The following is a 27,943-nucleotide window of genomic DNA, read 5'->3' as shown; positions in this document are numbered from 1 at the left end:
GTGACCAAAGGTTACTCCTCCTAATCATTCCAGTATAAACATGGTTGATCGACTGGGTGAGTTTACTTCCGACAGTTTGTTTCGGTATTTCTAACCCTTCCTCTTAGATCTCGCAACGTAAATTTGTATTAAGCGGGAAGTGTGAAAGTTGTTGTTTGTATCATGTGCCGCAATTTGTTATTTTGTCGAGATTTTGTCTTTTGTCAGAGAAAATATTTTGCCAAGAAAATGATCGAAGATCAGTGTGAGATGCATGTGCATATGTGTATTATTTTCGCGTGCGTAGAATTGGGACGCCAGTGCAGTGCTATGCTACTGTTCATGGATAGCCACGCCGCTCTGTCGGCCCAGCCTACTATAGTAATACTACCTACCTACCCAGCGCAGCGCAAGACAAGCAATACTAGCAATGACAATGCTCGTTTTGCATCGGTCAACACTGCCTTTGCTGTGCCTATTTCCATATATTGAGATTTGGCAGCATTGACTCACCAGCATCTAATTTTGCATTGCAAACAGGATTTTTTTTTTCATTGCTCAATTTATGTTTTTACTAAATTACACTTGTTTTGTGAGTTTGTGTTTATAAAGCCACTGAATTAATTTTACTTAGCTGTGAATGTAGCTGAAATCCAAATGAATGTTGATTTTAGTTGATTTATGATACCCTCAACATCACTTTTGCGGTGAAATGAATATCTAGAAACATTCCTTATATTTTTAACTGCCAGGTATTTTTTCTTCTATATTTCTTCAGATTACTTGAGAACGCCCACAAAAAATCCTTCCAAACCAATGTAATGGCATGCAATTGCAATATTCTTGAGATAACACCATCTGTCAATCATTGCTTTTAATAAGTACTTAAATGTTTAACAAAAGACATTGGATTGCAACTTCTACTCGACTCAGCATAACTTGCATGTTCCCTCGCCTTGTCTTTTGAATAGTCACATTAATAAATAATCACAGAAACATGCAAGTTATGCTGAGTCGAGAGGAAGGTGCATTCCAATGTCATTTACAACTGTATTAAACGTTTCAGTACTTTAGCAATGATTTACAGATGATGTCATCTCAAGAGTATTAGTTTGGAAGGATCTTTTTGTGGGCATTCCAAAGTGATCTGAAGGAAAATGTAGAAGAAAAAAATGGTCAAAAATATATGGAGTATTTCTAGATATTCGTTTTACTGCAAAAGTGATGTTGAGGGTATCATAAATCAACACAAATCAACATGCATTTGGATTTCAGGGCCCCTTTGAAGGTCCAACACTGCACAGTGGGGGCAACATTTCACTGACTTTTAAAACATGTTAAAAGAATAAATCATTGAGCGTGGATGCATGGCCTTGTGTATTAGTAAGTCTACTACATGTATGTATGTTGAAACTGACAATGGCATTGTGCCTACAGAACGAACATTCACGCATGAGAGGTTAGACTATGCGCAGCGCAGTGGTTTTGCATTCTTCACTGGGAATTTGAAGATGTCCAAATATTACTGAAAAACCTGATAATAAACGACATCAACAGCAAAACAAAATAATAACCCATGCGTTCGGAGCAGTTATCTTGGAACGTTTACAGCAAATCGCATTTCTAATGCGCGCTTGTGAATTCAGAGTATTTTCTAGACATGTGAGTAAAATTTCAGGCAAATTGTGAGACATTTAAAGTTTCTGTGATAGAAACATATTAGGGTGACCAGTGTTGATGTAAAGACACCCAACCATAACACTCATAGACCACCCTCGCACAATGGTTCTCTCGCGTATAAAATCAAAAGTATGTGTGGGATGGGGCGCAATACACTGGAACATTCAAACATGAATACAGATCAAGAGAAATTAGATCTAAGGGGATACAGGTAAATAACCTGACAAAACAGGAGCAAAATGAATAAAAGAAAATCCTCATTAATAATACTCATAATTATTGTTAACACGTCTTTGTCATTCACTAGATTTATGTGCTTTTATTGGGAGAACAGGCGGTTGATAAAAGTGATGAGGTTGCACCGGTACACAATAAAAAGTGTCACTTGTGTGTTTGTCACCAAGAATTCCACGCGTATGGTGAGAGTCAACAATCTGAGTGTGAGATATGAATCTACGCTATCATCTGCCTTGAGTAAAATGAAAGTACTTAGGTGAAACTGAGGGATATTTTCTAAGATAAAATGTATTTAATCAAAAAGTGCTCAATGCAGATGCAAGAAGTACTATAGATACTTTGTAGGTCCAACTGTACAGTTAACATACTGCCAACATATTAATGCACATGTACATTAATTAGCAATTCCACCCATCAATTTATAAGATTGATGACAAAGCAACCAATTAGATGTCACTTCCAATTTCCAGGACCAAGGGGGTGTTTCATGAAGCTTTTCGTAAAGTTACGAACAACTTATGAGCGACTGGTGATCAGTTTTGATGTGCTATACTTATCAGAATTTCCATAATTCAGCATAAGAACTGATCACCCGTCGCTTGTAAGTTGTTCGCAACTTTACGAACAGCTTTATGAAATAGGGCCCAGGTTGGTGTGCAGGGGCAGGCTTAGTACAATGGGTGGCAGCTGTATGGCAGAGGTCAAAGGGTTACATTGGGACAACCATCCAAACCTTGGTACAGGTGTAGTCTAAATAAATTTTTGCAGATAATCCCACCTCAGTCGACATATAACAGGGACAGAGCAAAAAGTATCCACTTACAAGAAAGTCAACATTTGGTCAACTTAGGTATGCACAATAACCCCCCTCCCCATGGCAGTGATAAGTCTCTTACATTCACTATTTGAAATCACATTATCAAACACTTCCATGGCTACATGTACAGTTGTATCTAGAAATATTTTGGTCAGCATTTAAATGGCTGAAAAAAACATCAATGTTTCAATTGCGATTATTCTGTATTTTAGAATTTTTGCCTCTGGATAGTGATATGAAAGATGAGAGCCATGGGACCCCCCTTCTTGTTACATGGTGCATTTTTTTGTTGGTTTTGTTGACATTTATTAAAGGGTGTGTACAGTTCTGGTCGAGGTAAAAATTTAGCTTTTAACATTTTGCGAGATATTCAGAAACCACTCTATGAGATGTCAAAGAGCATGCAATTCTAAGGGGTATCAAAAGTTCATATGATGAAAATCGGTTTTGAAATGACTGAGATATCCTAAAACAAGGTGAAACAAAGAGATCCTAATAAAAGGTGTGGCCTGTTGCCTTTTATTATTATCACTTTTTGTGATATCTCAACCATTTGAAAACCAATTTTCATCAAATAAATGTTGAATTCTTCTTAAAATTACATGCTCTTTCATATCTCATAAGAGATTTTACATTATCTCACTTAGGAATGTTCAAAACATGAATCCCCACCTCAACCAGTACTGTACAGTCCCTTTTATAAGGATTTGATATCACAAGTTTTTTGTGATGTCTATCATTCCTAAGTTGAATGAATTGCATTTATAACTACAAGTGTATTTTCAGAAAAAAAGACATGCTTGACAGTAAACTGTAAATGAAACATGTATTCAAGAGCTTCCAGGAAATTAATCAATGTACATGCAATTTGTATTAAAATCATCTTTGCCTAGCCATAACATGATTTATGAAATATTTAATCAATGTTGGGATTTTACTACTTCCCTTTGTACTGTTTGTTTTTTGCACAATTGTCTGGAAAAACTTAATTTCCAGTCCCGTGGATAGATACATATAATGTACAATACCTGGGGCCCGTTTGATAAAACTTGTCATCAGTGACAAGTTGTCATAGATGTGACAAGCTACAGAAATCCTTGCATCTGATTGGCTGTGAGCAAATTTTTCATAGAAATGTGGCAGTTGTCACTGATGACAAGTTTTATGAAATGGGCCCCTGATCTCCTTCATTTCTACCTCTCTGGAACTCTTCATACATGTGTCTAGGTATTCACACACTTTTTTTTTTCCCCTTGATATTTTATTGATTTCATTTAAATCATTCCGAAATCAACCCATTCTGGGTGTAACATGAACATAAAAGGTACAAATGCAATTCAAAACACAAACAAATCCCTTTGTCAATTTATACTGCAAATCATCTCTCTTCAACATAAACCACACATAGGGCCTACGCACACACACACACATATGAAAATACATGCTTTTAATATTGTGTAGTCTAAAGTTACTGTTTGTCCCACTTTACCTCAATCACTGTCCCACTTCTTGCAAGGGATGACCCAATTCACCCTGTTCAGAAACTTTTTTTAAAAATCAATAATTGATAACACAAATATGACATTATGAGACTTGTAGGATTTAACAACCCATCATGTGGCCTACATGTAGCATCAGTCTTTTGGTCCAAGACATGAGTGGGCACCCCATTCTAAATATTAGAAATGTTATATGAGAGAATTGATCAAATCGCAATTTTTGTCCCGCTTCTCTCCATTCTCCCCGACTTTTACACATAATATTTTTTTTCCTTTTTTTTTTAATGCCTATGCCAGGAAGTAGTGCCAGAGACATTAATAGATTTGTGTGCTTTTGGGTCATCTGTCTGTCTGTCCGTCTGTAATCAAATTTGTGGATGAATTAACTTAAGAACCGTTTAAGGTGTCCAAACAAAACTTGGCATGTATGAGTGGACAAAGCTGTGCCTGTCAAGCTTTAGGTGCACATGCCCAAGGGCAAAGGTCGTACAAGTGTAGGTCACTATCAAATTATAAAATTTTACTATTTCTTCCTACATGAACGGTGTATCTATGCCATGCTAGAATTTGTGTAAAAATATGAAGCTTAGTGTATTACCAGTGAAAGATTCTCGTTAGAAGGATTGCAATCATAAAGGTCAAAGATCAAGTTGAAATACTAAGATGTTACTTTTTTCCTCCATGAATCACTGAAATGTCTCACTTGAGGTAATTTGAAAGTAGTTTATTGCCTAATATGGAGTGTTTTCAGTCATGAGGTAAAAGGTCAGGTAAAACTGTTAAAATATCAGCTATGTTCCATGTTTAAAATGGCTTGCAGTTTTGTTGTGAAAATTGTGGTATGATGACCAGATAATGGTTTAAATTTGCCAATCATTATATGAAACTACAAGTCTGACATTGGCAATACTGTATAGTACTGTAGACCTACATGAATTTGGTGGATAATACGAGAAGGCCGAGGCATACCAGTCGCCATAGCGACATTCCTACGTGTAGTTTTACTTTCTCTTCCCCATTTATTTGATTGCAATGGAATTTTTAACTTTCAAAGCAATTAGCATTAAGTGCAGTGCATTTAGAATGGGCAATTAAAGGTACAGTGTATTACACATTGCATGTACGCTGACACGTGTGTACAGTGTAAAGCACATAGTACACTGTATAAGGTACACTTGTAAGACTCTAATGCCAATGCTTTAATGTGTGAGAAATACTGTAAGTAGTAGTTGCACCAGCCTACTGTATATGGTTACATACAAATGAAGTGTAGGCATGATAATTGTATTATGTTTGTTTGATAATTATGGTGTTTGGTACATTATGTATTAGACAAATGACAGTGTCCCATTTTATTTCCTTGATAGCTAGTGGATATTTAATTTTTCCTGAATGGAATGTTCGCACCATGTTCCTACTCCAGATATTTGAAAAAAAAAAAAAAAAAATCTTTGCAGATCATATCAATTTTGTAACAAATTTGTGTCCCTGTTTCTGCTGAGGCTCTCTGTAAACTAAGGTTTTTAGTTCTTCATGTTCTGACCAGAGCAGACGTTTATTAAACCAGGCTGAGTGACTTTGAAATCACTTTAGCCTACTGAGGTGCATGTACAAAATTGTAACATTGTAACATCTCCCTGATTAGTTTCATCGAACCTCTCCGATACTGATTTGTTGGCAGCCCCATGTTACTAGAAATCTTAATTTGAAAATGTCAATGTTAATAGAGCATATTCTGACGATAATTTGCTTTCTCAACTTTGTTATGTATTTCCTTTTTTTGTCTTTTTTTTGTGCTGTTTTTATGCAATCTCCAGTGGCTTTCTTGTAAAATATTATAATTCTTGATAAATATCCATTGGATATGTTCTTACCAGTACAAACAGATTTGACATATTATCATGTAAGAAATGTGGCTGATCATCATATAATTTTTAGCCATTTTTCTGATATTTGTCAGAGTAGTCAAAGCTGATTTCAACAATGTGTAATAACACATTTTCGTGAAGTAGGAACTTTCTTGCAATGTCTCCTGTTCAAACAGGTATTAGAAGTTAAAAATGTTGATGAGCTAAATTATGTTTTTTTTTAGCTGTTTTTGTATCACATCATGCAAATTGAACAGAAATATCTGTGACACTTTAAAAATTCATTTTCATATTAATTCCAGTTATGTGAACATACTAATCATTTTATGTCTATGGTTTTAGCTATTTTAGAAGTAACACTAAAACAGCTTATTGTGTAGTGTGCAGTAGATTCCAGATACAATGTTATATATTGTATGTCAGCAGGCAGCTAATGGATACATTACATTTCTTTTCTCTTCAGTAAACAGCGAAGCCAATCGGAAGAGGATTGAGCAAGTTGAGCTTTGCTTCGGCAGCTCCGGACAGGTGAGAAAAGTAGCACCTGGGTTATGTGTCCTAGATGGGAGCGTAATGCACAAAGTGCTCTTCTTTACTATTGTTTTGTAGAATACAGTCTATTGTGCCTTACCAGATAAGGCATAAACTGAAAAAAAAAAGTTGTCTTGGAATATGCATAGAATAAAAATGAAATAAAGTGACATTAACAATTGCAAAAACTGCAAATATGATTTAAGTATTTCATTATTCTTTTTTTTTGGGGGGGGGGTAGGGGGCATAAAAGAAATGCAAAGTAAAATAAGAGAAGTCTGTATTGTGTTCAGATAAAAAGTAACAATAGAGCTATGCATTGTCATGCAATCTCGAACAAAATTTCTGACATACATGTGCTGCCTGAGATGGTATTATTAGTATGAAATCCAAAGAAGACCTCCTTTGTCCTAAGTGGAAGTGAAGGAGTGTTGTGTGAGTGTTCGTATTCGCCCATATTCCCTGGACTTTGTGACTTTACATCCTGGCAATAGCAGCTGTGAACATTTTCCATTTTGAAAAAGCCATGTAGCTTTATTCTTGCCACAACTGAAGTTAAAGGCATGATTTACCATTTGCAGATAAAACAAAAACCCTCTATTAATGTTTTAAAATAGTTCTAAAACGTGAGTTAGGGATAAAGGCAACCACTGTAAAAATTTAAATCTGATCGATGTCAAGTATTGTTGAATACACAAAATATGAACAATAGTTGTAATAAAAAGTTTCTCGACTAAACCATCTACAGTTATGGTTTATTGAGAAAAATAGTGATACCTCCTTTATATATTTTAGGCTTTATTGTGAAATTTTTGTATGGTAGGATGTTTTATGATACGACAGACCTACACCTACATTGTGTGCATCAAATGTGATATTTTGAAATCTTTTAAAATCACTGTTCCCAAAGGTAACCAGGACCTGTAACAATAATCTCTGGATGTTTCATAAGCATTTTATGATTAAGAAAGTTATGAATTAATCATAAGGCTTCCAAAGCTATCAGCTTATGAATATCAAAAGTATGGTCTCATATGCTAAAGTTTTATTTTGTCATCCTGTGATTTCTTTGTTTTTGTGAGACAACCTTTAGTGTACAAATGTGACCCTATAGATCAGTGATTTGTATCTGAAGAATGACTTGATACATGTTGAATACATCAATCATAAAGCATTTGATGTATGCAAGGCCAATACGGAAAAGGAAATAGAATTGACTCATCTGTAGTCTTTTGATACTAGACACATTGTTGGTGATTTTTAGCATAAACTCGATTTAAAGGGGAAGGCTAGTAACTGATCAGTGGGAATCAGTGGAAATGCTGGGAGATGATTGTTCCAATCCTTATGGGATTCATTCAAGAGTTCATTGTATATCTATTGTTGTGTGAAAATGGTTTGCTTCAGAACGGTCTCATATTCAAGTAATGTGCAGATTAATGCTCCGTCACTGACCAGGGACGCTAACCTGGAAGCAGTAAACTGCACATTACTTGAATATAAGACCATTCTGAAGCAAATCATTTTTACACGACAATAGATATACAATGAACTCTTGAATGAATCCCATAAGGATTGGAACAATCATCTCCCAGCATTTCCACTGATTCCCACTGATCAGTTACTAGCCTTCCTCTTTAATGCTTACATAGAATTAGAGCAGTACAGTTGGACCTCGATTATCCGGCCATGTCGGGACCGGTGCTCATCCGGATAAGCGAATTGGCCAGATATGGGAGACACAATGTTAATGTATAGCTGCTGTGCAAGCTGCCGTCCCAGCGCACTGGCAGCTAGGCAGGTAGCCTTAGTACCGTACCCTGCAATGGTGGTGTAATCTATGCTAGCCTGCGCAAAATTGTAGTCCTGATAGATCATGACTGCTGAATACATTTATGATGATAATGTGGTGTGAATTTATGTTAATAATTCTGTCTGGAATATTGTAGGTAAGTTGTGTGAGTTTTGTAGAAATTTCAATTGAGTTTAAAGTCACTGTTTTTTCTCAATTTTTGGATGAAAAAAAAGTCCTTCACTGCGTGAATGCGTCGGGATAATAGAGATTTCTGGACAAAAGGAGGCCGGATAATCGAGGTCGAACTGTAGTATCAATACTAGTAGTTGTTTTGATAGGAGTAGTACAGTGTAGTAGTAGCAGTAGTATACAAATATACTTGGCCTTGAGAGTTTCTTGTTAAAACTATGGGCAGAGGTGACTCCAAACTAGTACTATTCACTGAGGGGAGCAGCCCCGAAGTGAATAGTACTAGTTTGGAGTCACCGAGGCCCATAGTTTTAACAAGAAACTCGAAACTAGGCGAAGTATATTTGTTTTATATTTTGGATCAAAAATTTGAATAAAAAGTGAAAATCATTATAGGCTTAGCCTAACCCCGGGACGCTCCGTGTACACAGTTACACTGCAACACTGCGTGTTGGGGCTGGTCACAGTTAGGCTTAGCCGCACTGCGGCGGCAGCGCAGCGCCTGCAATACGCAACAGTGCAAGAGACCGGAAATTGAAAAACGTAGCAGCCGTGGCACCGCCAGAGTTGCCCGTCGCATGTATCCAAGCGCTCGTATGGCCGCTGCAAACCTGAACACTAGAATTCGGGACCGGACGTGGACGGACCACGTACACTTGATTGTAAAGAAGGGTGATTGTGACATCATTTTGCAAATAGTTCTATTTGCAAAATGTCGTCATAAAAGTGACGTCATTTTGCAAATAGTACTTCATGGAGTGTCAAACACACCAACACTCTAAAATAGTTCAAAATACCTATAATCACGTGAAGCTCTTTTAACCAATCAATGGAAGACAAATTTTTGATCCAAAATATAATTGTTGATATGATGTAGCACTACTGGAAAGGTGCTAGTTATCATCCAAGTTATACACGTGTAGTAGCTGTAGTAGTAGTAGTAGTGATGGCAGCAGAAGGGATAGGAGTGGTACTTCTTTAAGATAGTAGTAGTGGTACTACTTCCTTGATAGTAGCTAGACTCCTTCAAAATAGTAAAAAATTTGTCATGGAAATAATTGTGTTATGGCTATTTTATTGAGCAAGTGAAGTAGGACATGACAACAAATGACAACATCCATGCTTTACTGGCAACCATACTATACCATATAATTTTTTGTGCAGTGTTTTTAAAGTGTCATGGCATGGTGAGTTTTGATGGACTATTAATAATGCTAATAGTATTTGTACTAAATTATGAAGTGCCTTGTCTAGTACCGTGTGTCATATTACTCCAAGCACCTTTGCACTTTGAGATATCAAATAAAGATGTTCACCTGTCAAATTTCCAGTCATTTATGGCCATGATTTGTCAGTGATAGGCAATCCTCTTCACAAGTGGTCTAAATAGCTTGCTGTAGAGGAAACTGAGTTGACTTGAGTCATCACTTGTATGATTAGTCTTGGCCAATATGCTTTCCAGACTCAGTTTAGGTCATATCCATGTAGTCCTGCAGGGTTGGTATATGGTTTTCAAGATATTCTGTGTGGATGTACAATGTATATCTACAATGACTCAAGGATGCGTGTACCTTCTTTATATTGTGGTGTAGGAGGAATATCATATTTGAGAATTTTCAAATGCTTGAACATGGCATTTAAACTATGTTTTTGGAATATGGTGTCATTCTTTGCCTGGTGTAAAGTGTTTTGTGTATTTTAAGAATGGATTGGTAGTGCATAAATGTGTTTACTTGATTTTTTTCTTGCTTTTATAGTGATCAATATTTTGTAAGACTTTTTTGTGCATGTATGTATGCTATGTGGTTTGAGTTTCCAGAAAATTTCTTACTAAGATAAATGTCTGATGTGTTTGGACTCTAATGTATCCACCAAAGAAGCACTTACAATGGAATATGCTTTGAACAAGCTAATATTGACAGGGACTGACGGGTTTTATGCCCCATCCCGAGGTCTGGCCAAAAGAGAATAGAATGCCTTGCCTTGGGGCTTGGATGTTGCTGCTTAGAGATTTGAGCCAGGGACCTTATGATTGATAGTCTGTGGTCTTGTCCACTTAGCCACAATGATATATGTTGATATAATTCGTATAAAAGTGTTTCAAACTTCAAGCCAATCACCAACTCCCTTGTGAGAAAGTCACCGTCATAAATACTGAATAAACTTTTAAACAAAATACCCACCCAAAACCAAGAAGACACACAAATTTATTGTGTGTAAAATAGTGTGCTATAGACCTTTTTGAAGCTCGATATAAGGTGTGAAGCACAAAGGAAATAATAAAAAAAAAGTGAATGGATAAATTACGTCTTCACATACATATACCGAGAGTACCTCCGCTCAGTATAAAGAATGTCTACTTTAATAATCTAAAACTCATTCAATGTGAAACCAATTGTTTGGCATGACAGTGAAGAGATGGGGTTGGGGAAAGGGGTAAGAAAAAAAAAATGCCCATTTACTGTTGGCCAGTTTTCAGTATAGTGAGTTCTCTTTCACAAAATTTCTGCCCAGTCCTATTATACAGAAGCAAACCCAGTACCAGTAGTTCCATGATTATATTCACAGACCAGCCAAGTCATCCTGATTCTGCAGGAGATTTCCTGTAGTATCATGACTATGTCTTCTAGTCCAGGCAGAAGAATATAAAAACCTTCCTTGATTCGGGAATTATCATCAGCCAATATGCAATATGCTACATTGAGTTTTTACATGTACCTGGAAATCTAGTGGAATCTTTTGGAAGCCTTCCTGATATTTATGCTGTGAATGTTGGCAGCCTTTCTGGAAGAATCCAAGTGAATACTTTATTCTGTCTTCTGTATTTCTGTATTTTGTTTTCCAGTTCTTAAAGTGAACCTTTACTTATTGAACAACATTAACAAGAAGTTATAATAATCCTCTATCGTTACCAAAAGAGAGAGTGTACAATGCATGATGTAATGTAGTCTCATCAGAATGTTATGGTCAACTCTAGTATGATACATGAGAGTGTAATCTGGCATTTATCAAGTTATTTTTTCATCTTAAAAATAGTGAATTAGATGTACAGAATGGTAAAAGTTTAGTGAAAATTTCCCTTCCCCTGGAATGTGTACATGTAAGGCTAATGGAATGGATGAGAGAAAAGTGTTAATGGTTGTCATGAATTATGCATGTTGGTAAAAAGTGGGTGTGGCCTGTTCGGCCCACGTTGGAAGACAAGATGGCTCAAGGCTGGGACCATGCTGTCTGAGGAAGCGAGGGAAGAATAAAGTTTTCATTACGTTAAGTTTGGTTAGTGGTAGTGATTTGCTTCGGTGTCAGAATGTGTCACATGTTGTTGCCCCACCAGGATTTCCCTCATTCCGTAATACTGGTACAGCTGTACATATGGAAATTTGATTCCCTGTGGTCAGTTTTAATCAGGAGCGCTTCTGCCTTGCAATCACATTATCTTATTTCTCTTGCAGCCATTAGCCGTACCAGGCAGAGTGCTGGTGGGTGAGGGCGTCCTAACCAAAAACTGTCGGAAGCGCTGCAAACCCCGACAATTTTTCCTCTTCAACGATGCCTTGGTCTACGGTAACATCGTCCTCAGTAAAAAGAAGGTGAGTGAACGCGCTTGACAGTTACACAATGAAAGCTTCATTGTGTATTACTGTTATTATTGTGTCATTATTTTAAATTTACCTTCACCTCATGCCAAAGTTACAAATAGTTTGTGCTATGATACATTGAACAAGAACCAAATTGATACTGCACTGACATTTCTCTTCTGTTTTCCAAACCCCCAAAATTTGTGAACAAAATGACAAATTCAAGCTTACAATGTGTATCCTTCCAACTGGAAAGGAGATTCAGAAATAGATCTGATATTTGTTATAACCCTGTCAGCTACCTATAACCCTATCAGCTACCGGTATATTGTATGGTACCCCAATTATTTTATTTTATGCAACATTCATTGTGGAATATCATGCTTGTTTGTTTTTCATGAAAAATGTGTATTTTACTGCCTAGGTGGAATGCTTGACAATATTAAAATGGAATAATCTGTATCAGTGTGTCCATGAGATAACTTTTGAAGCTTTACCCGTTTGATGATTACACACAATGACATTCAAATCCTCAGTATTTCATGTGATCTTCACTTTTGTTTAAATAACCATAAGTTCTGAACCCTTGTGCAGCCCTCTCAGGCCTGCTCAATAAAAAGAAAAGAAGAAAAAAATTAACACGTTATATACAAGTAGTTCTCCAATAGCTAAGAGAATGAATCCATTCAGTCCTAGGAGGTTTTAGGTGCAGTAATTATCACCTCACTGAATTGGCAGCTTGGAATTTCACTGCAGTTTTATTATTGCAGAAAGTGACTGGTTCAAGTGGTATCTGAACAGAATCAGTAAGAAATTTACAAAATCTTTTCAGCATTTATGAAACAGAACTTTGATCTTAGAAAGTGTGTTGCTATTTTGAGAATTTTGTAATGAAGAAGCTTTTGAAAAATCTGGAACCGAAACAAATAATTTCTGGTATGCGGGCGCAATATGAGACCTAAGTCATAGACTATGCTTTCACATACTCAAAGTGAATACTAAAATTATGATGGAAAGTTACACCACACAACAACAAACAAGTTGTTTCTGGGTGTGATGGGTCATACAGTGATACTAGAGGCCAGGCTATTACAGATGGCCTAGCTAACTGCGTGTTTCTTTCTTTCTTTCTTTTATTTTAGATAGATAAATTGCACAATACATGCATGTCATGTGATTGTTGCCTAGCTACAGTGTGTTGCCTGAACTTTGAAATTTGCCAACTGTTATTTTTTCATTTATTTACTTAAAATGCATTTTTTTTTGTTCTGTACTCTCTTGCAGTATAACAAGCAACACATATTGCCTCTGGAAGACGTGAGGTTAAAGTCTGTGGAGGATGAGGGAAGTAAGTGAAACCATTTAACCTTTTGACTTCCATCTGTTTAACTCTTTAGCTTCCAGCTGTTTCTTGCGATGCCAACATCTGCTCACTGGAGAATGTGGTATACAGTATTTGTCACCATTCCAGCACATTTTGAGACGAATTAATTGTGTATTCAAGGCTAAGAACATGCAGAGTAGGGACCGTAAGGCTGCGTTCACATAGAAGTATTCGGTATTCGGTATTCGGTGTTCGGTATTCGCTATTCGCTATTCGGTATTCGGGCACCGAATACACCATCACCCGCACCGTCAACTCACCATCCCATGCAGTGAGGATTTCTTCCTCCTACATCCCAGCAAATCTTATTAACAATTTCTAAACTGCATCAGAATGTCAGTCTACATGCTTATTTTTGCTAAAGGGCAAATCCAGACCAAAAGTGTCATTATTTCATAAACGAGAGACGGTATACGCGGCAAGAAAATCGAACAAGCTCGATTCCCACTTTGCTATACTATTCGCAGCTATTCGGTACTTTTGAATAGTGCCCTCTTATGTGAACCAGTGTGAGGAAATCCTATCGTTCGATTCAAGCTATTCGCGTGCCCTCGAAAAACGAGCCCGAATACCCGAATAGTATACTTCTATGTGAACGCAGCCTAATGGGATTACATTATCCACGCATACACAAATATTTGCACATGTACAGCCCCCCACACACATGCATAGTATGCATACACACATGCACAGGCTTTGTATGCACACATTCATACTACCGAGTGCTTGTGATACAACTGTAGCATGATGTTAAAGAGGAAGCAGGATTTATTTTTGCAGCAGTATGAGGAAATAGTCTGCAGTATTCAGTGAAACAGTTACATTGGTCGATTTTGAGGTCTCATATTATTTTTCATGTGCAAAGTTCATATTACATTTTACATGTACTATGAGCTAGAAAATTCATATTTTTGGCTCTGATTTTACCCAGTCCAACCATGTTGTGGTTTGATGCAAAATTGTTGAAGTGCTGCCCGTTCTATTTCTACGAAGAAGAAACAAGAGCTCATACTTTCTGTGCACAGTTGTCAGATAGCGTGTTTTTAAAATATTAGAATGTCCATCATGGTTTTGATGTCAGTAAAGTATCTTTACTTTCCTTCCAAATTTTAAGTCACCATGCATTGTGTGTGTAATTTTCTCATTGTCTCCTGTCACATGTTTTGTCATCTGCAAAGCTTGGCTGCCTTAACATTTTCATATTTTGATATGTGCATGGAAACTGCGCTTGGACTGATCATTGAATATAAGTCAAACATATGTCATGCATGTGATTGGGGCCACAAATCGAGGAAATCATCTCCCAGCTGTTAATAATGGGATCAAACATTGTTTAAATCTCAATAATGAAATTTATAGAATGATGCATTGTACAGTACACATGCGGTTGGGCAATTCCGTATGGGAAGGGTAAAAACAGCAAAATTCAAAGTTAAGTAAATGCTCTGAAATTTCAGTTTCCCGTACAGACGGATTGTTGTATTTACGGAAACAAAAAACCCTTTACCAATAACTTTCCTCGTTTTTGTTGTACACACTTTTAAAGTTGGAAGACTATTTATTGTATTTATCTAAAATCTTACAATATTAAATGAAAATTTAAAATGAAACAACTTAAATAACTCTCTGCTTTATCCATACTTCCACATCTTTCTTCCTATGCATCAACAATCACATTTAATGAAGCATTCAGTCACTCTCATTATGATATTTTTTGGAGAAATGTTCAAAATCTACTGACAAATTGACGTAATTCCGTTACCATAAAATTGAAAAAAGTTTTCTCCTGAACAAACTAATCACTGATTTTTTCTCCACTTGTAAATTTTTTCTCTACATGTGACTCCCTGAAAAGTCACAAAACATTTTGTGAAATATCTCCTTCAGTTCTTCTGTAATTGTGGTAACGGAATTACATGGTAACGGAATTACAAGCACATCTAATATGGAAGAGAATGACATATCCTACTTTCGTGCCAATATATATGTGAACTGTTCATGAAATAGCTTCAGGGCATTATTATTGAGCTTAACAGTGTTGGTGATTGGCAGTAAAGGAGTGAAAGTTGAAATATATGTATGGTATGATACACTTGACATGACTCAGCATAGTGTAGCTGGATGCCTCTGACAGTGAGTCCTGACATCAGGGTACACGCTTGACAAGACTTCTTGTGCTGAAAGTCTCCTCCTTTCCTTCACCTTTTCTCATAATATGTACAAGAACTACATGTGTACATGGAGACTGTGCTAACTGATAACTTTATAAGGTTTGCTACAGATACTCATTCTCAAATGTTAAAAATCATACTGAATTTTGAGATATCAATTTGTATATTTTCTTGCTAAAAAGTCTCATGGTTTCATATTAAATCTAAGTATAGTGATGAGGGACTATTGAATGGGTGTGATGCAGCATAAATTGAACAAAGTTACAAAGAAGAGGAAGGACATAAAATTTATTTAATAGGAAACAAGAGCACTGCTACTGACAGAGAGAAATGAACAGGATAATTTTTGTGAGGAAAGATCAAGAATTTAAGAGAAGGATCACACACAATGTGATAGAAGTCATTACTTGACACGGGATGCCCACTGAATGTGACACCTTTGATCTTTCTGTATGCTAAAGGCTTTATTATCACCAAGTCGATAGTCTGACCTTTTATTGAACATGTCATGTTTTCATCCTCAAGTCCTTTATCTTTAATGGTAAGTGTATGACTATGACCTTCTTTCATTTGTTTCTTAGATCTTTCCTCCACAGAGACATTATTTTGATATTCATGCCCATTTGATACAGAGCATCTGCTACCCTTTGAATTTTTTCTTAAATCCTTTCTTTTTATAAGGAATAAAGACAAAAACACCATTTGTGATGAACATTTACCCAGTCAGTAATTGTGATACAGCTCTAAAATGTAACATTTAGGCCTATACTTTCCCATCCTAAGTAGATTTTAAATATTAAAGTCAATGGGCTTCTGCTTCTACCTTTACTCTTCATGTTACCATTTGCTGTACAATCCAGTTTCCTTTCATACAAGTGCCATTACAGTGTATTTTATAATTTGCTTTCAGGCAGTCAAAATACAACTTACCGCAAAAGAGAAGATGCACACTTCTTGTGAGTAAATATATGGCAACACTCAGGATGAGAAAATAGACAAAGTCAAAGAAGAAAGACAAAGACAGGAAACTTGTAGGAAAATTATAGGCCAAGTCATGATTGTGTTTCTGTAGACGTCATTTGGAAATTTTGTGTGGTCAGAAGTAAATACTAACATTATTCACAGGTTGATTAATCTAACTCTAACACAGTGAGCTGCAGATGGATAAAAGAGGCCCTCTTACCTTTCTATGAATTAACAGAATTTGGTGGACTCACTCTAATGGTTCAAAAAGTTGTAGTTTGTTAAAGTTATTTTGCTGTTTTCTATTTCCTTGTAGTTTAGTTCATTTTATTTTGGTGGGCTTAAGTAGGACTAAAGGGAATTATCAAATTATGCACTACATTATATACCAGGGGGCAACTTCAGCTATTAGTAAAATGTCACAAGTTTTTAGTGATTAATATATGCCACAACATATAGGTAATAATGATTAAGCACTGGTGCAGTACCATAATCATATAAGAATATTTTCTTTTCTATTTATGATTGAATTGTAATTTGTTATATTTGTCATTGAACCACAATTGCATCTTTTCACTTAACAAATTAAAAGTTTCAAGCATCTTTAGTGATTATACTTAATATCAAACATTGTGTTCAATGATGGGGCTGCACACTGTGCTCTTGCACTGTAAATTGGCACTTTATGATTTAGATTTAAATTCAGTGTCAATCCGGACAGTTTTTCATTATTTTCTTATGCATGTGCACATAATATTTATGTACAATACTTGTAAGTAATTCACACATATTGTCAATTATTGGCATATTTAGGAAGAAGAAAACAGAGAAATCTGTCTTGCATGATATCAACAAAAGAAATAGAAGAAAATTTGAGTATTGTTGACTGGATTTATAGAATTGTACTTGTGTAGGGCTATTCTAGCGTAATTCCGTTACCATGTGCCTTAGATGTCATTTACCTGCAGAGTGTGAAATTCTTAACTTGAAAGTAGACAAATTTTGATGGATGTGGTACTGAGAAGTTACGAGATCTTGATTGACATAGTTACGACTTCAAATCACAGTAGTTAGCATGAACATTTTATGTTTTTTGACAATAAAAACTCATATGGCACCTATACACTTGTAGCAGTTCAAGGTCAAAGGCTAGAGAGTACTTCTTTAGTGGTTATATTATAGCTAAAGGCTTAAACAATCTTTATCAAGACATTTCAGAATACATGAGTACCAAGAATGTGTATTTTTTCCAGTGTATTTCAGAAGGCGTAATTCCGTTACCATTTGTGTAATTCCGTTACCACTGACTTTACAGGGAAAATGCGTGCTGCTTGGAAAATGTGATGAAATATTTGAAAAACAATACAACTGAATTGAAGTCGACACAATCAAAGATGAAATCAGACAACAACCTACAGTGTATGTGTTATAGATTTCAGAGAAACAACTCCCAAAGTCAGAGTTGAAGTTGTGACTAAATTCTCTGGTAATTCCGTTACCATCGCACATAGACCTCCTTTGTAACCAACCAAGTGAGAACATTTAACAAATTTGTATTTGGGGTGACAGTGTGAGTACCTCTGCATCTTTTAAATGTGTCAAGAGAAGGCAAAGTAATCAATCCTGTACACAGGGTGAAAGAATATGAGCCAAAATTCTCTGATTTGTAATTCCGTTACCGCGGAATTGCCCAGTTACATGTTGTATCTTGTGAATGTACCACTTCAGGTATAATTTCTTTGTAATATAACACCAAGGTTTGGTGGATCATCCGTTCTGAGACTACACAATAGTCTTAGAACTGATGATCCACCAAACCTTGATGTTTGTCTCTTATTAAAATCAGTGGAATGTGATATGTGTTCTTTGTTTACCCATTGTGAGGAAGTATTGATAGTGTTCTGTTGATTTGCAATGACAGTGGAGACAATTTGTGTCACCTCACACTATATACTGTGAAATGTGGAATGTTCGCCTGCATTTTAATTTCCCAAATTTCACGAGCGGCAATATTCGCAAAATTAAAATGCATGCGAAAGTTCTTGCTTACACAATTTGCTGACAAGTGGCTATGATTCTCAAGCTTTTACAGTAGTCACAATGCCACAGTAGTCACAATGCCACGGTAGTCACAATGCCACGGTAGTCACAATGCCACGGTAGTCACAATGCCACGGTAGTCACAATGCCACAGTAGTCACAATGCCACAGTAGTCACAATGCCACAGTAGTCACAATGCCACGGTAGTCACAATGCCACGGTATGTTTAAAGCACTGAATATAATCCAATGAAGTACAGAACTCAACAAATGAATTCGATATTAGCCTAGGTTAGTAATTCCCAACATATCAAATCAGGGCCCCGTTTTATCGAAAGATAAAATAGATTTTAACTCAAGATAATCAATTATTAACCTCTCAAATCAACTCTAAGTCCATTGATCAACGATTAACTTCCAAATCAACTATAAGTCCATCTTATCAAGAGACCCAAAGTTGAAATCAAATTTAACTTCCTCCCAAATCAACTTTAAGTTTTCACAACCGCTTCAAATCCATGTTAACTTTATAGTTGATAAAAAGTCAAATATAAGTAGAGACGGTCTAGGTAGACTCAATTGTAAGGCAATTTACAGAAGAAAGATGACTGTCACACTTTCCTAGTCTAGCTAGGGTCTTGTCACAAAAGTTTGTCTGTTAACTGCTCACTTTCTCTAACATTTAGTTACGTTTCTTTCATCTAGTTATGGTCTTTTCCTTGCATGAAATTCAGGATTGGCATGCATTGCTTACGCGACTGCTGCACACAAACACCGAGACAGCAGTCTCAATCCCACCCTGCACGCCCGGCGCTTTTGCCTGCCTGCCCATCAAGCCATCGCCAGCAAGGGCAAGTAACCGAGCGCTGGAACTGCATTTGTGTGCAATGCATATTTTGCCAAAGAATGTGCGAGGAAACCAGCGATTTCTGACGTGCGTAGGCCTACATAGAGCTAGTTCGTCAATAGATACTAATTAAAAGTTTAGTAGGCCTATACAAAAAGTAAAGAGTTTAACACTATAGCACCGAGTACGTCAGTAAGATCTATCAAACCAGTTAGGCCTAAAAGCAGGTTACAACAGGTTACGGCAGGTCGTTTGTACTTACCGTACACTGTAGACTAGAGCGTCTACTAGGTCTAGCATTTTGACATGTAGACTCTCGATCTATTCTTTTCAAAGCTGATCTGCGCGCGTAGATGTAAAAAACAAAAGCTATAGTCACCACACTCTCACATATTTCCATAATCCTACACGTGGCGCGCAAGACTTGAAACAATGCATACACGACCTTCACCTTGGACACTCCAAGTGCTGCAAAAATCCTCTGTGTCAGATTATCCTTTTCAGTGAATACTTACATTAGATCTAAGATCCTATGTGGTGTGCAGGATCGTTAATTCAGGTGTGTGCATACTCAGATTTTTATTGGGCTCGAGATGTGCTAGATCTATCAACATACTTTCATCAATACAACGCAAAATGGCGTATTTTGCGGGCAAACATACTTCTTATTCAGCGGCTGTAGCGCTAAGTACTGCGGCGCACTAGCAGACTATGCTTCCATGGCCTTGGCAAACAATCATGAACATTCGTGTTTTTGTTTTGCTTTATATGTATTGCATTGTTTTTTAAGCACACAGTACTGGAAACCAGCCTCGTCCTGTGTTTTTTTTTGTTGACTAAATCAGTAATAAGTCATGGTGATCAGCTATCTATAAAAGACTATTAAGTCTCTTCGTAAAACGGAAACTTAAAGTTGATTGAAAATTATAGCCGACTTTAAGTTAATCAAAGTTATAGTTGATTTCACAATCGACGCTAACTTTATCTTGATAAAACGGGGCCCAGATATGCCAACATTAAGTGGATCGAGGGTCTGATTATCTGGTCGATAAAACATATAACAGCAATTTTCCCTTAGAGCCAGCTGTGCTCATGTTTTTATGTAATATTATTGATTTATTGTTGCTGATAGACCTAAAGAATGGCTGGCAGATTATCAGCGCTACCAAGTCCTTCACTGTCTACGCTGCCACGGCAACAGAGAAGTCAGAATGGATGGCTCACATCAACAAGTGTATATCGGATCTCTTGGCCAAGAGTAAGTCTGGCGCCCTCTTTGTTGACAAAATGCATACATGAATACATGCATGATTTCATGATTGTTGTGTTGAATGAATGTTAGTGTGCTGTGGAATGTTGTGTGGTATTATTCTCAATCGTAACCTCTGATGGTCATGTGCAAACAGTGTCACCTTCCAAGATAGCATGACAGGTCAGACATTGTTTTGAGAGGGCAGAATACTTACTAGTCTTTTAGATGCCATCTGCAGGATCCTCAAATGAGGAGTGTGCTTTAGTACTGAAGAATCACAAAATTAGCTCCCCAACAACAGTTATCAAAAAAAAATTAACAGTTTATGATCTATGTACAAGAAGCTATTGGTTGCCAAATTGGATAGGTGGTATTCTGAGTTACAATGTATGTTAAAATAGGTGGTGTATCAACCTAAAGCTCTTGAATTTTAATATGACTTAGAATTAACAAATCATGTTCTGGTGCTTGCAGAAAACGGGGCAGCTAACAAACAAGCAGACAATGTGACAATCTGAAAATAAGAGATTACTCTTTGACACTCTTTGATTAATGCACACTGTGGATGTCAGGGACAAGTCCTCTGCCTGTCCTCAAAAAGGTACCTTGATGTGCATGACTTTAATCACACTGGATGCTGGAACAAGTTTGAACTCTGTCCCGATAAAGGTACCTTGATGTGTATTATTTTAATCACACTGTGGATGATAAGAACATGTTCTCAAACTCTCCCCGTGAAGGTACCTTGATGTATATTACTTTAATCACACATTTGATGTCAGGAACATGATATTCTAGCTCTTTCCTCGTGGAGGAACCTTGATGTGTATGACTTTAGTCACATTGTGGATGATAGGAACACATTCTAGCACTGTCCCCATGAAGGTGCCTTGATGTGCATAACTTAATACTACTCATCACCTCTTCCTCACTCAGTTTAATCATATTTTTGTATTGTCTTTGCCCTGCTGTACAGGTGGTAAGAAGCCAGCCACAGACCTAAGTCCTGTGTGGGTCCCTGACCATGATGCCCCTCACTGTATGCTCTGCAACAAAAGGTTCACTACATTGTTTAGGCGGGTGAGTTAGGAAACATCCTGAAACTTTGCAGACTTGGTGACCTACATGTACAGTTAGTGTCAGCCCAATGCATAGAAATTCATCATTTACTAGCAGCATATATATATCTAGTATTTGCATATTTAGACAAAAGTAGAAGAAAATCTGGAATTAGCAATGTGATGCCAATGTCCTGTTGAGCTGATTCTAATTGTGTTACTAATTTGATAGCATCAGAGATGCACTAGGAATGAGTGCATAAAGGTTTTAAAGGCATAATTTACCATTTGCAATTGAAACAAAAATCCAACATTATTACTTTAAAATAGTTCTAAAATGTGAGTTAGGGATAGAAACAACCACTGTAAAAATTTGAATCTGTATGATCGATGGTAAGTATTCTTAAATGCACAAAATATGAACAATAGTTACAATAACATTGTTTCCAGACTAAACTATCTACAGTTATGGTTTATTGAGGAAAAATACTCATATCCTTTATATATCCTTGGCTTTATTGCAAAAATTTAATATGGTAGGATATTTTGGGATACAACAGATACATATGCATCAAATGTGATATCTTGAACATTGTTAAAATCAATGCTCCCAAAGGTAAACAGGACCTTTAAGTAAAAGCTTTTCATTCACCTTAAGTTAGTAAATGTACGTATATGTCAAACTCTTATAGTCACTCTTTCAGTCATCATAATCATTGGCACTACATTTGCTTTAAATAGAATAAGATGACATTGCATGATATGTAGAAACAGTGATATCATTCCACATGAATGCCAGCTGTAGTTTCTTTTGCAGGATTTTATCCTAGTTTTTTTTTTTTTTTTTTTCAATTCAATTCAATTCAATTCACTTCAATTCGTGTTTGTTTTATTCAAACAGATAAAAAACATTCACACAAGGTACATACATGATATACATTCAATTTGACAATACAAATGTAACAGAATGTGGAGACAGCAAGAAAAACATAGTTTTATGAGCAGCTGCCACCATAACAAAAACATTTATAATAGAAGTAATTTTGAATCAAACAAATACATGTGTATAGATATTAGAACCAAACACATATTGAGAGAAATACGATAGACATATAAACAAAACAAAACTCTTTGATATTTCATAATTGATTTCTAATTATGTAGCAAGAAGTTAAAACCTGAAACCATGTCTCAACCATATCTATGCAATCTCTTTAAAGGCAGCCAGGGTTTAAACCAGCTTTGGATGAATGTGTGTTGTTATTGTCTCTATGCTCACCATGACAGCACCACTGTAGGAAATGTGGCAAGGTGGTATGCCAGGCGTGCTCTGCCAAGAAGTTTATGCTGCCCCTCCAGTCAAACACACCGCTGAGGGTATGTGACTACTGCTACCAGCAGCTCTCATCAGAGAGGAATGGAACCAGGGAACGCATGGAAGAAGGTAACCTTTGACCCCTGTTCCTTATCATGCCAATGCTAAAGAGATTGGAAGGGGGGGGGGGGGGGGGTGGGGGGCAGAGACCCCAACTCTCCCGTTTTCGACAAAGATCCCCTGCCGAAAGCCCATTTTTGCAAAATCTCCCGTTCTTCGCTTGAGATTTGATTTCTCCCGCCCTGGCTCTGTGTCTCCAGTTGGAAAGGATTTCTTACTTACTGCTATCGTATGTTGACAAAAATAAGCCGTAGATAGCACCAGAGAACATCTAGAACCCTACCCAACGTTATAGGACCTTCGCGCTTCGCACACATCAATTTGGAGTCTCCCGTTTGCTAAGGGTTTCGGGCGGGAGAATCTCCAGATCAGATGGTGCTTGGGGTTGGAGTCTCGAGGGGAGGGGGGGGGGGGGGGGGTGAGGGGAGGGACTTCTGTTGAGTTAAGGATGTTGCCCTGGGATGTAATATGCCATGTTATGTGTTGCAATTGATGAGCAGACATGGCTACCTTTGACTGAAGTATTGGTCTTACACTATTTTTTTGAATGCACTCAAGTTATGATCCTTGCATTGAATTTGGTGAAGGTTTAGTTTCATGATCGCTGTATCTGCTAGATCACTTGATACTTACTGTACTTAATTCTTGTGAATGCTTAAAGCATCATTTTGTTAGGGCAAATAACAAACCACTTGTGGAGTGATTGAAACATTCAGTTTTTTTTTTCCTCTGTGTAATGTCCTAAAGTATTTTGCCTCATGTAGTCAATATAAAGTGTTACCCAGATCACCATATTAGATGGTATGGAAATGTAGGAAAATTTATGAAACCTGAATGTGTTACCAGAATTGGATGATGCACTGTTTGGATTGAACTGACAAAGTAACCACCACACTGTTTATACACAGGAGTAGGTATATAGCTTGCCATGGTCATGTGCTGATTTTCATACAACCATCACTGCCAAAACTCATGCAAGAAAGCTTTCACATTGTCATACTCTTGTTCAAATTGTCTGGGTCTTTGTTATAATGTTAGTATCAGTATTCTTATATCTGCTGCGTGTTGTCTCATTTACTGTAAAACATGAAAAATTCGCGGCATGAAATTTTCGCGAATTGGAGCCGACAGCCTTTTTCGTGGCATGAAATTTTCGCGAATTGCCACTGGCGTTCAATGCATGTAGTGTAGACAAAAACTTTCGCGTGCATTTTAATTTCGCGAATTTTGGCGCTCGCGAAATTCGCGAAATTAAAATACATGCGAAAATTCCTCGTTTTACAGTATAGCATTTCACCATAATGACAATGTTTATGTCATCAGTAGCACTGTTGCACACATTTGCAATTTAATCTCCACTTGTTGCCATGGTGATTTCTAGGTCGCAACGCAGCTCCAGCCTACCAGGATTCAGATGATGATGACGATGATGATGAGGACTACGATGGAGTAACAAGAGAACAGCAATCAGATGACGTGGTGAGTCCTGGAAGTTTGCAGAGAGACAGCCTCCCCTCCCCTCTTCCCCCAAACATACACCAAAGAAGTTTGGAGGAGACCGCTTCCCCTCCCCTCTTCCCCCAAACTCCACCCCCAAACATACACCAAAGAAGTTTGGAGGGAGACCGCCTCCCCTCCCCTCTTCCCCCAAACATACACCAAAGAAGTTTGGAGGGAGACCGCCTCCCCTCGCCTCCACCCCCAAACATACACCAAAGAAGTTTGGAGGGAGACCGCCTCCCCTCCCCTCTTCCCCCAAACATACACCAAAGAAGTTTGGAGGGAGACCGCCTCCCCTCGCCTCCACCCCCAAACATACACCAAAGAAGTTTGGAAGGAGACCGCCTCCCCTCCCCTCTTCCCCCAAACATACACCAAAGAAGTTTGGAGGGAGACCGCCTCCCCTCGCCTCCACCCCCAAACATACACCAAAGAAGTTTGGAGGGAGACCGCCTCCCCTCCCCTCTTCCCCCAAACATACACCAAAGAAGTTTGGAGGGAGACCGCCTCCCCTCGCCTCCACCCCCAAACATACACCAAAGAAGTTTGGAGGGAGACCGCCTCCCCTCCCCTCTTCCCCCAAACATACACCAAAGAAGTTTGGAGGGAGACCGCCTCCACCCCCAAACATACACCAAAGAAGTTTGCAGGGAGACTGCCTCCCCTCCCCTCCTCCCCCTCCTGTTCTTGCATTTCATTTTATTTCATATATTTCAGCTTTAAACAAAGAGAATCATTACACAAAACATGACATTAAAAGATATACTTATTCTACTAACATCAATATGTGCTAGAAACACAGTTGTTTGAGAAGACTAGAGATGCATGCTATATATCTGAATAATGTAAATGTTGGAAATGGAAGGGAAGCTAAAAAGCAGAGCGTGTAATATGTTTTCTCCTCAAAGCCGTTATTTATGAGGTAAAAATAAATGTAACCGTGTTCAAAAGGCAAAGAAATGTATAAAGTGATTATAACACATCATACATTGATGACAAAACTGACACCCTTTTTAGCCCTTTGCAAGATTGCCTTTTTATAGCAAGGATGGTGGGGGGGGGGGGGGGGGGAGGGAGGTTGAGAAGGGGACATGAGTTGAGTTTGAAATGGATTATTTAGGACTGGGAAAGGGAACTGCTGATGAAATGTAACAAAATTCTTCAGAAAGCTCAAAATTAGGAGGGAGGAGGATATACACACTGGATGGCATGAGAATTGGGTTGGATGAATTTTACAAGTCTTTGTGGAAAAGTGAGAAAGTTTTAGACAGTTAGACCCGTGTCCTAAAGTCACCAGTATCATTCAAAGCTTCATGGTAGTGATAACTAATGCATGCAAAGGTAGAATCTAAATACATATTATATGCATATATGTGTGTGCACATAAAAATGATATATTACACCCATTAACGGGATGGGCAGGGTTGCTGATGCCACAAATTGTGAGCCTCGCACATAGATACCCAGTGAAATGCAAAAGGCTGATTGTTACTGGCTTTCTCTGCAAAAGGTTTATGTAGGTTTAGAAACCTCAAATTGTATGATTCATCACCAAAAATCACAGCATGATATCGGAATAAAGGTAAAATATATTTAGTACACCAAATTGCATGATTTACAGCTTAAAAATGCTGGAGCTCCTTACCTGATATACCCATGATGTGGGCATCATATGGATTTTGTGGTCAGTTAGACATACTATGTATCAATGTGTTTTTATTTGTGACTGTGTAAAGTAATGTAACTCACATGAAGCACTGACATGTGGAAAGACAATGTCATGCAATGTGGAAAATGTGACTCAATTATAAACTGGATCTCTGTTCCCTTAGATCTGAAAAGAGATTCATTTAGTTGATACATGTAATATAGGTAATGCAAGTAATTCCTTTTGTCACAACCAAAAATAAGACAGAAATTACCTCTAGAGACTTTTGCACCTTGTCTAGATGCTTCCTCATTAGATGTAGCTTTTGTGGCCATCTTGTCATCAACTGAGGAAGTGTGTAGGCAAATTTTCTAGTTGAGATAATTTCCATCTTTGGTCATGACAAACAGAATTATTCGCATTATCTGTATTTATTTACTCTTCAAATTCATAAAATTCTTCTGTGAAGATGCTTTTTCACTGTAACTGATTGACAAATTGCCCTACATAGACATAAAGAAGCACTGAATTGATCAGTGTTTTAGTAGTGGGCCATGTAAAAAAATCATGGGCGTACATACTCGAGTAGGATTTGAACCTATGACCCCCTGATACCGGACAGGAGTCATCTCCACTAGACCACCGAGCTTCCGCCTGACAGCAAGTGTTGGTTCTAATCCTTATAGCATGCAGCGGGTACTGCATAATTATTCAAATTCATGAAATTTTTCTGTCAAGATGTTTTTTCATTGCTTGACAAATACAATAAATAGGAGGTAGTAGGTTCGAATTCTGCCCGAGTATGTACGCCCATGATTTTTTATCGTGGCTACCCTTGCTAAAACACTGATCAATTCAATGCTTACTTACGTCGATGTAGGGCAATTTATCAATCATTGACTATTGTGCTGAATGGAAGCTTTGAATGATACATCACTTGTGATTCCTTCACTCCGTGACAGCATCCAACCTTCTACGAGGAGAACTACCGATGAGTGCGTCGTCATGGAGATGAAGACTTCTTGTGCCAACCGACACCAAACGTGCTAGGAGGGAGAGAAAAAAAGAGACTTCAAATCTGATTCCTTCTGGAACAACCCCAGCAACTCGTGGACATTTCTTGGATGCACAGTTCCCAACGAATCTGTGGATGGATTTTTGGCAGTTGGCATCCAGGGAGCAAGTAGCTCGATACATAGAGGACTATCTTTGTGGGAGGAGATAATAGTAATAATGATTGTGCTTCTTCTTCTCCCTTTTTTGTGACTCAAATTGCTGATAATTACCTCATTAATTACAAGGAGTTATAGGTGTAGTGTGTAGGGAATGCTGTACTGCGAGTAGAAAGTAATGCCTTTGGTTTTGTAATAATTTTACCTTTTTCCCTTTTTCTTTCTTCCAACTTTGGCTGGATAAATGACTGCTCACCAACTATACATGTTGTCAATAAGGGAGACTTTTGAGTACCAGTT

At 37.5% G+C, this 27,943-nt stretch overlaps 1 protein-coding gene across 1 annotated transcript; it reads left to right on the top strand.

The window, feature by feature from the left end:
* The first annotated feature begins 40 nt into the window (after nucleotides 1-40).
* On the top strand, nucleotides 41-27,932 carry LOC139733575 (pleckstrin homology domain-containing family F member 2-like). Its single transcript, XM_071644388.1, has 9 exons — nucleotides 41-56; nucleotides 6,544-6,608; nucleotides 12,048-12,185; nucleotides 13,458-13,521; nucleotides 20,711-20,836; nucleotides 21,807-21,910; nucleotides 23,176-23,332; nucleotides 24,705-24,802; nucleotides 27,434-27,932. The coding sequence occupies exons 1-9, from the start codon at nucleotides 41-43 to the stop codon at nucleotides 27,464-27,466; spliced, it is 801 nt and encodes a 266-aa protein (XP_071500489.1). The 3' UTR covers nucleotides 27,467-27,932.
* The last annotated feature ends 11 nt before the right edge of the window (nucleotides 27,933-27,943 follow it).

This window comes from Diadema antillarum, unplaced genomic scaffold (genome assembly GCF_040938485.1).
Source record: "Diadema antillarum isolate AM-2024a unplaced genomic scaffold, OU_Dant_1.0 scf00000025, whole genome shotgun sequence".
In the NCBI taxonomy this organism is placed as follows: domain Eukaryota; kingdom Metazoa; phylum Echinodermata; class Echinoidea; order Diadematoida; family Diadematidae; genus Diadema; species Diadema antillarum.
Note: the sequence above shows the minus strand (reverse complement) of the source record. Positions and strands in the feature narration are given on the sequence as shown.

Coding starts and splice junctions, on each gene's coding strand:
- LOC139733575 (XM_071644388.1), top strand. Junction 12,186..13,457: donor TCGTCCTCAGTAAAAAGAAG/GTGAGTGAACGC, acceptor ACTCTCTTGCAG/TATAACAAGCAACACATATT. Junction 23,333..24,704: donor CAGGGAACGCATGGAAGAAG/GTAACCTTTGAC, acceptor GGTGATTTCTAG/GTCGCAACGCAGCTCCAGCC.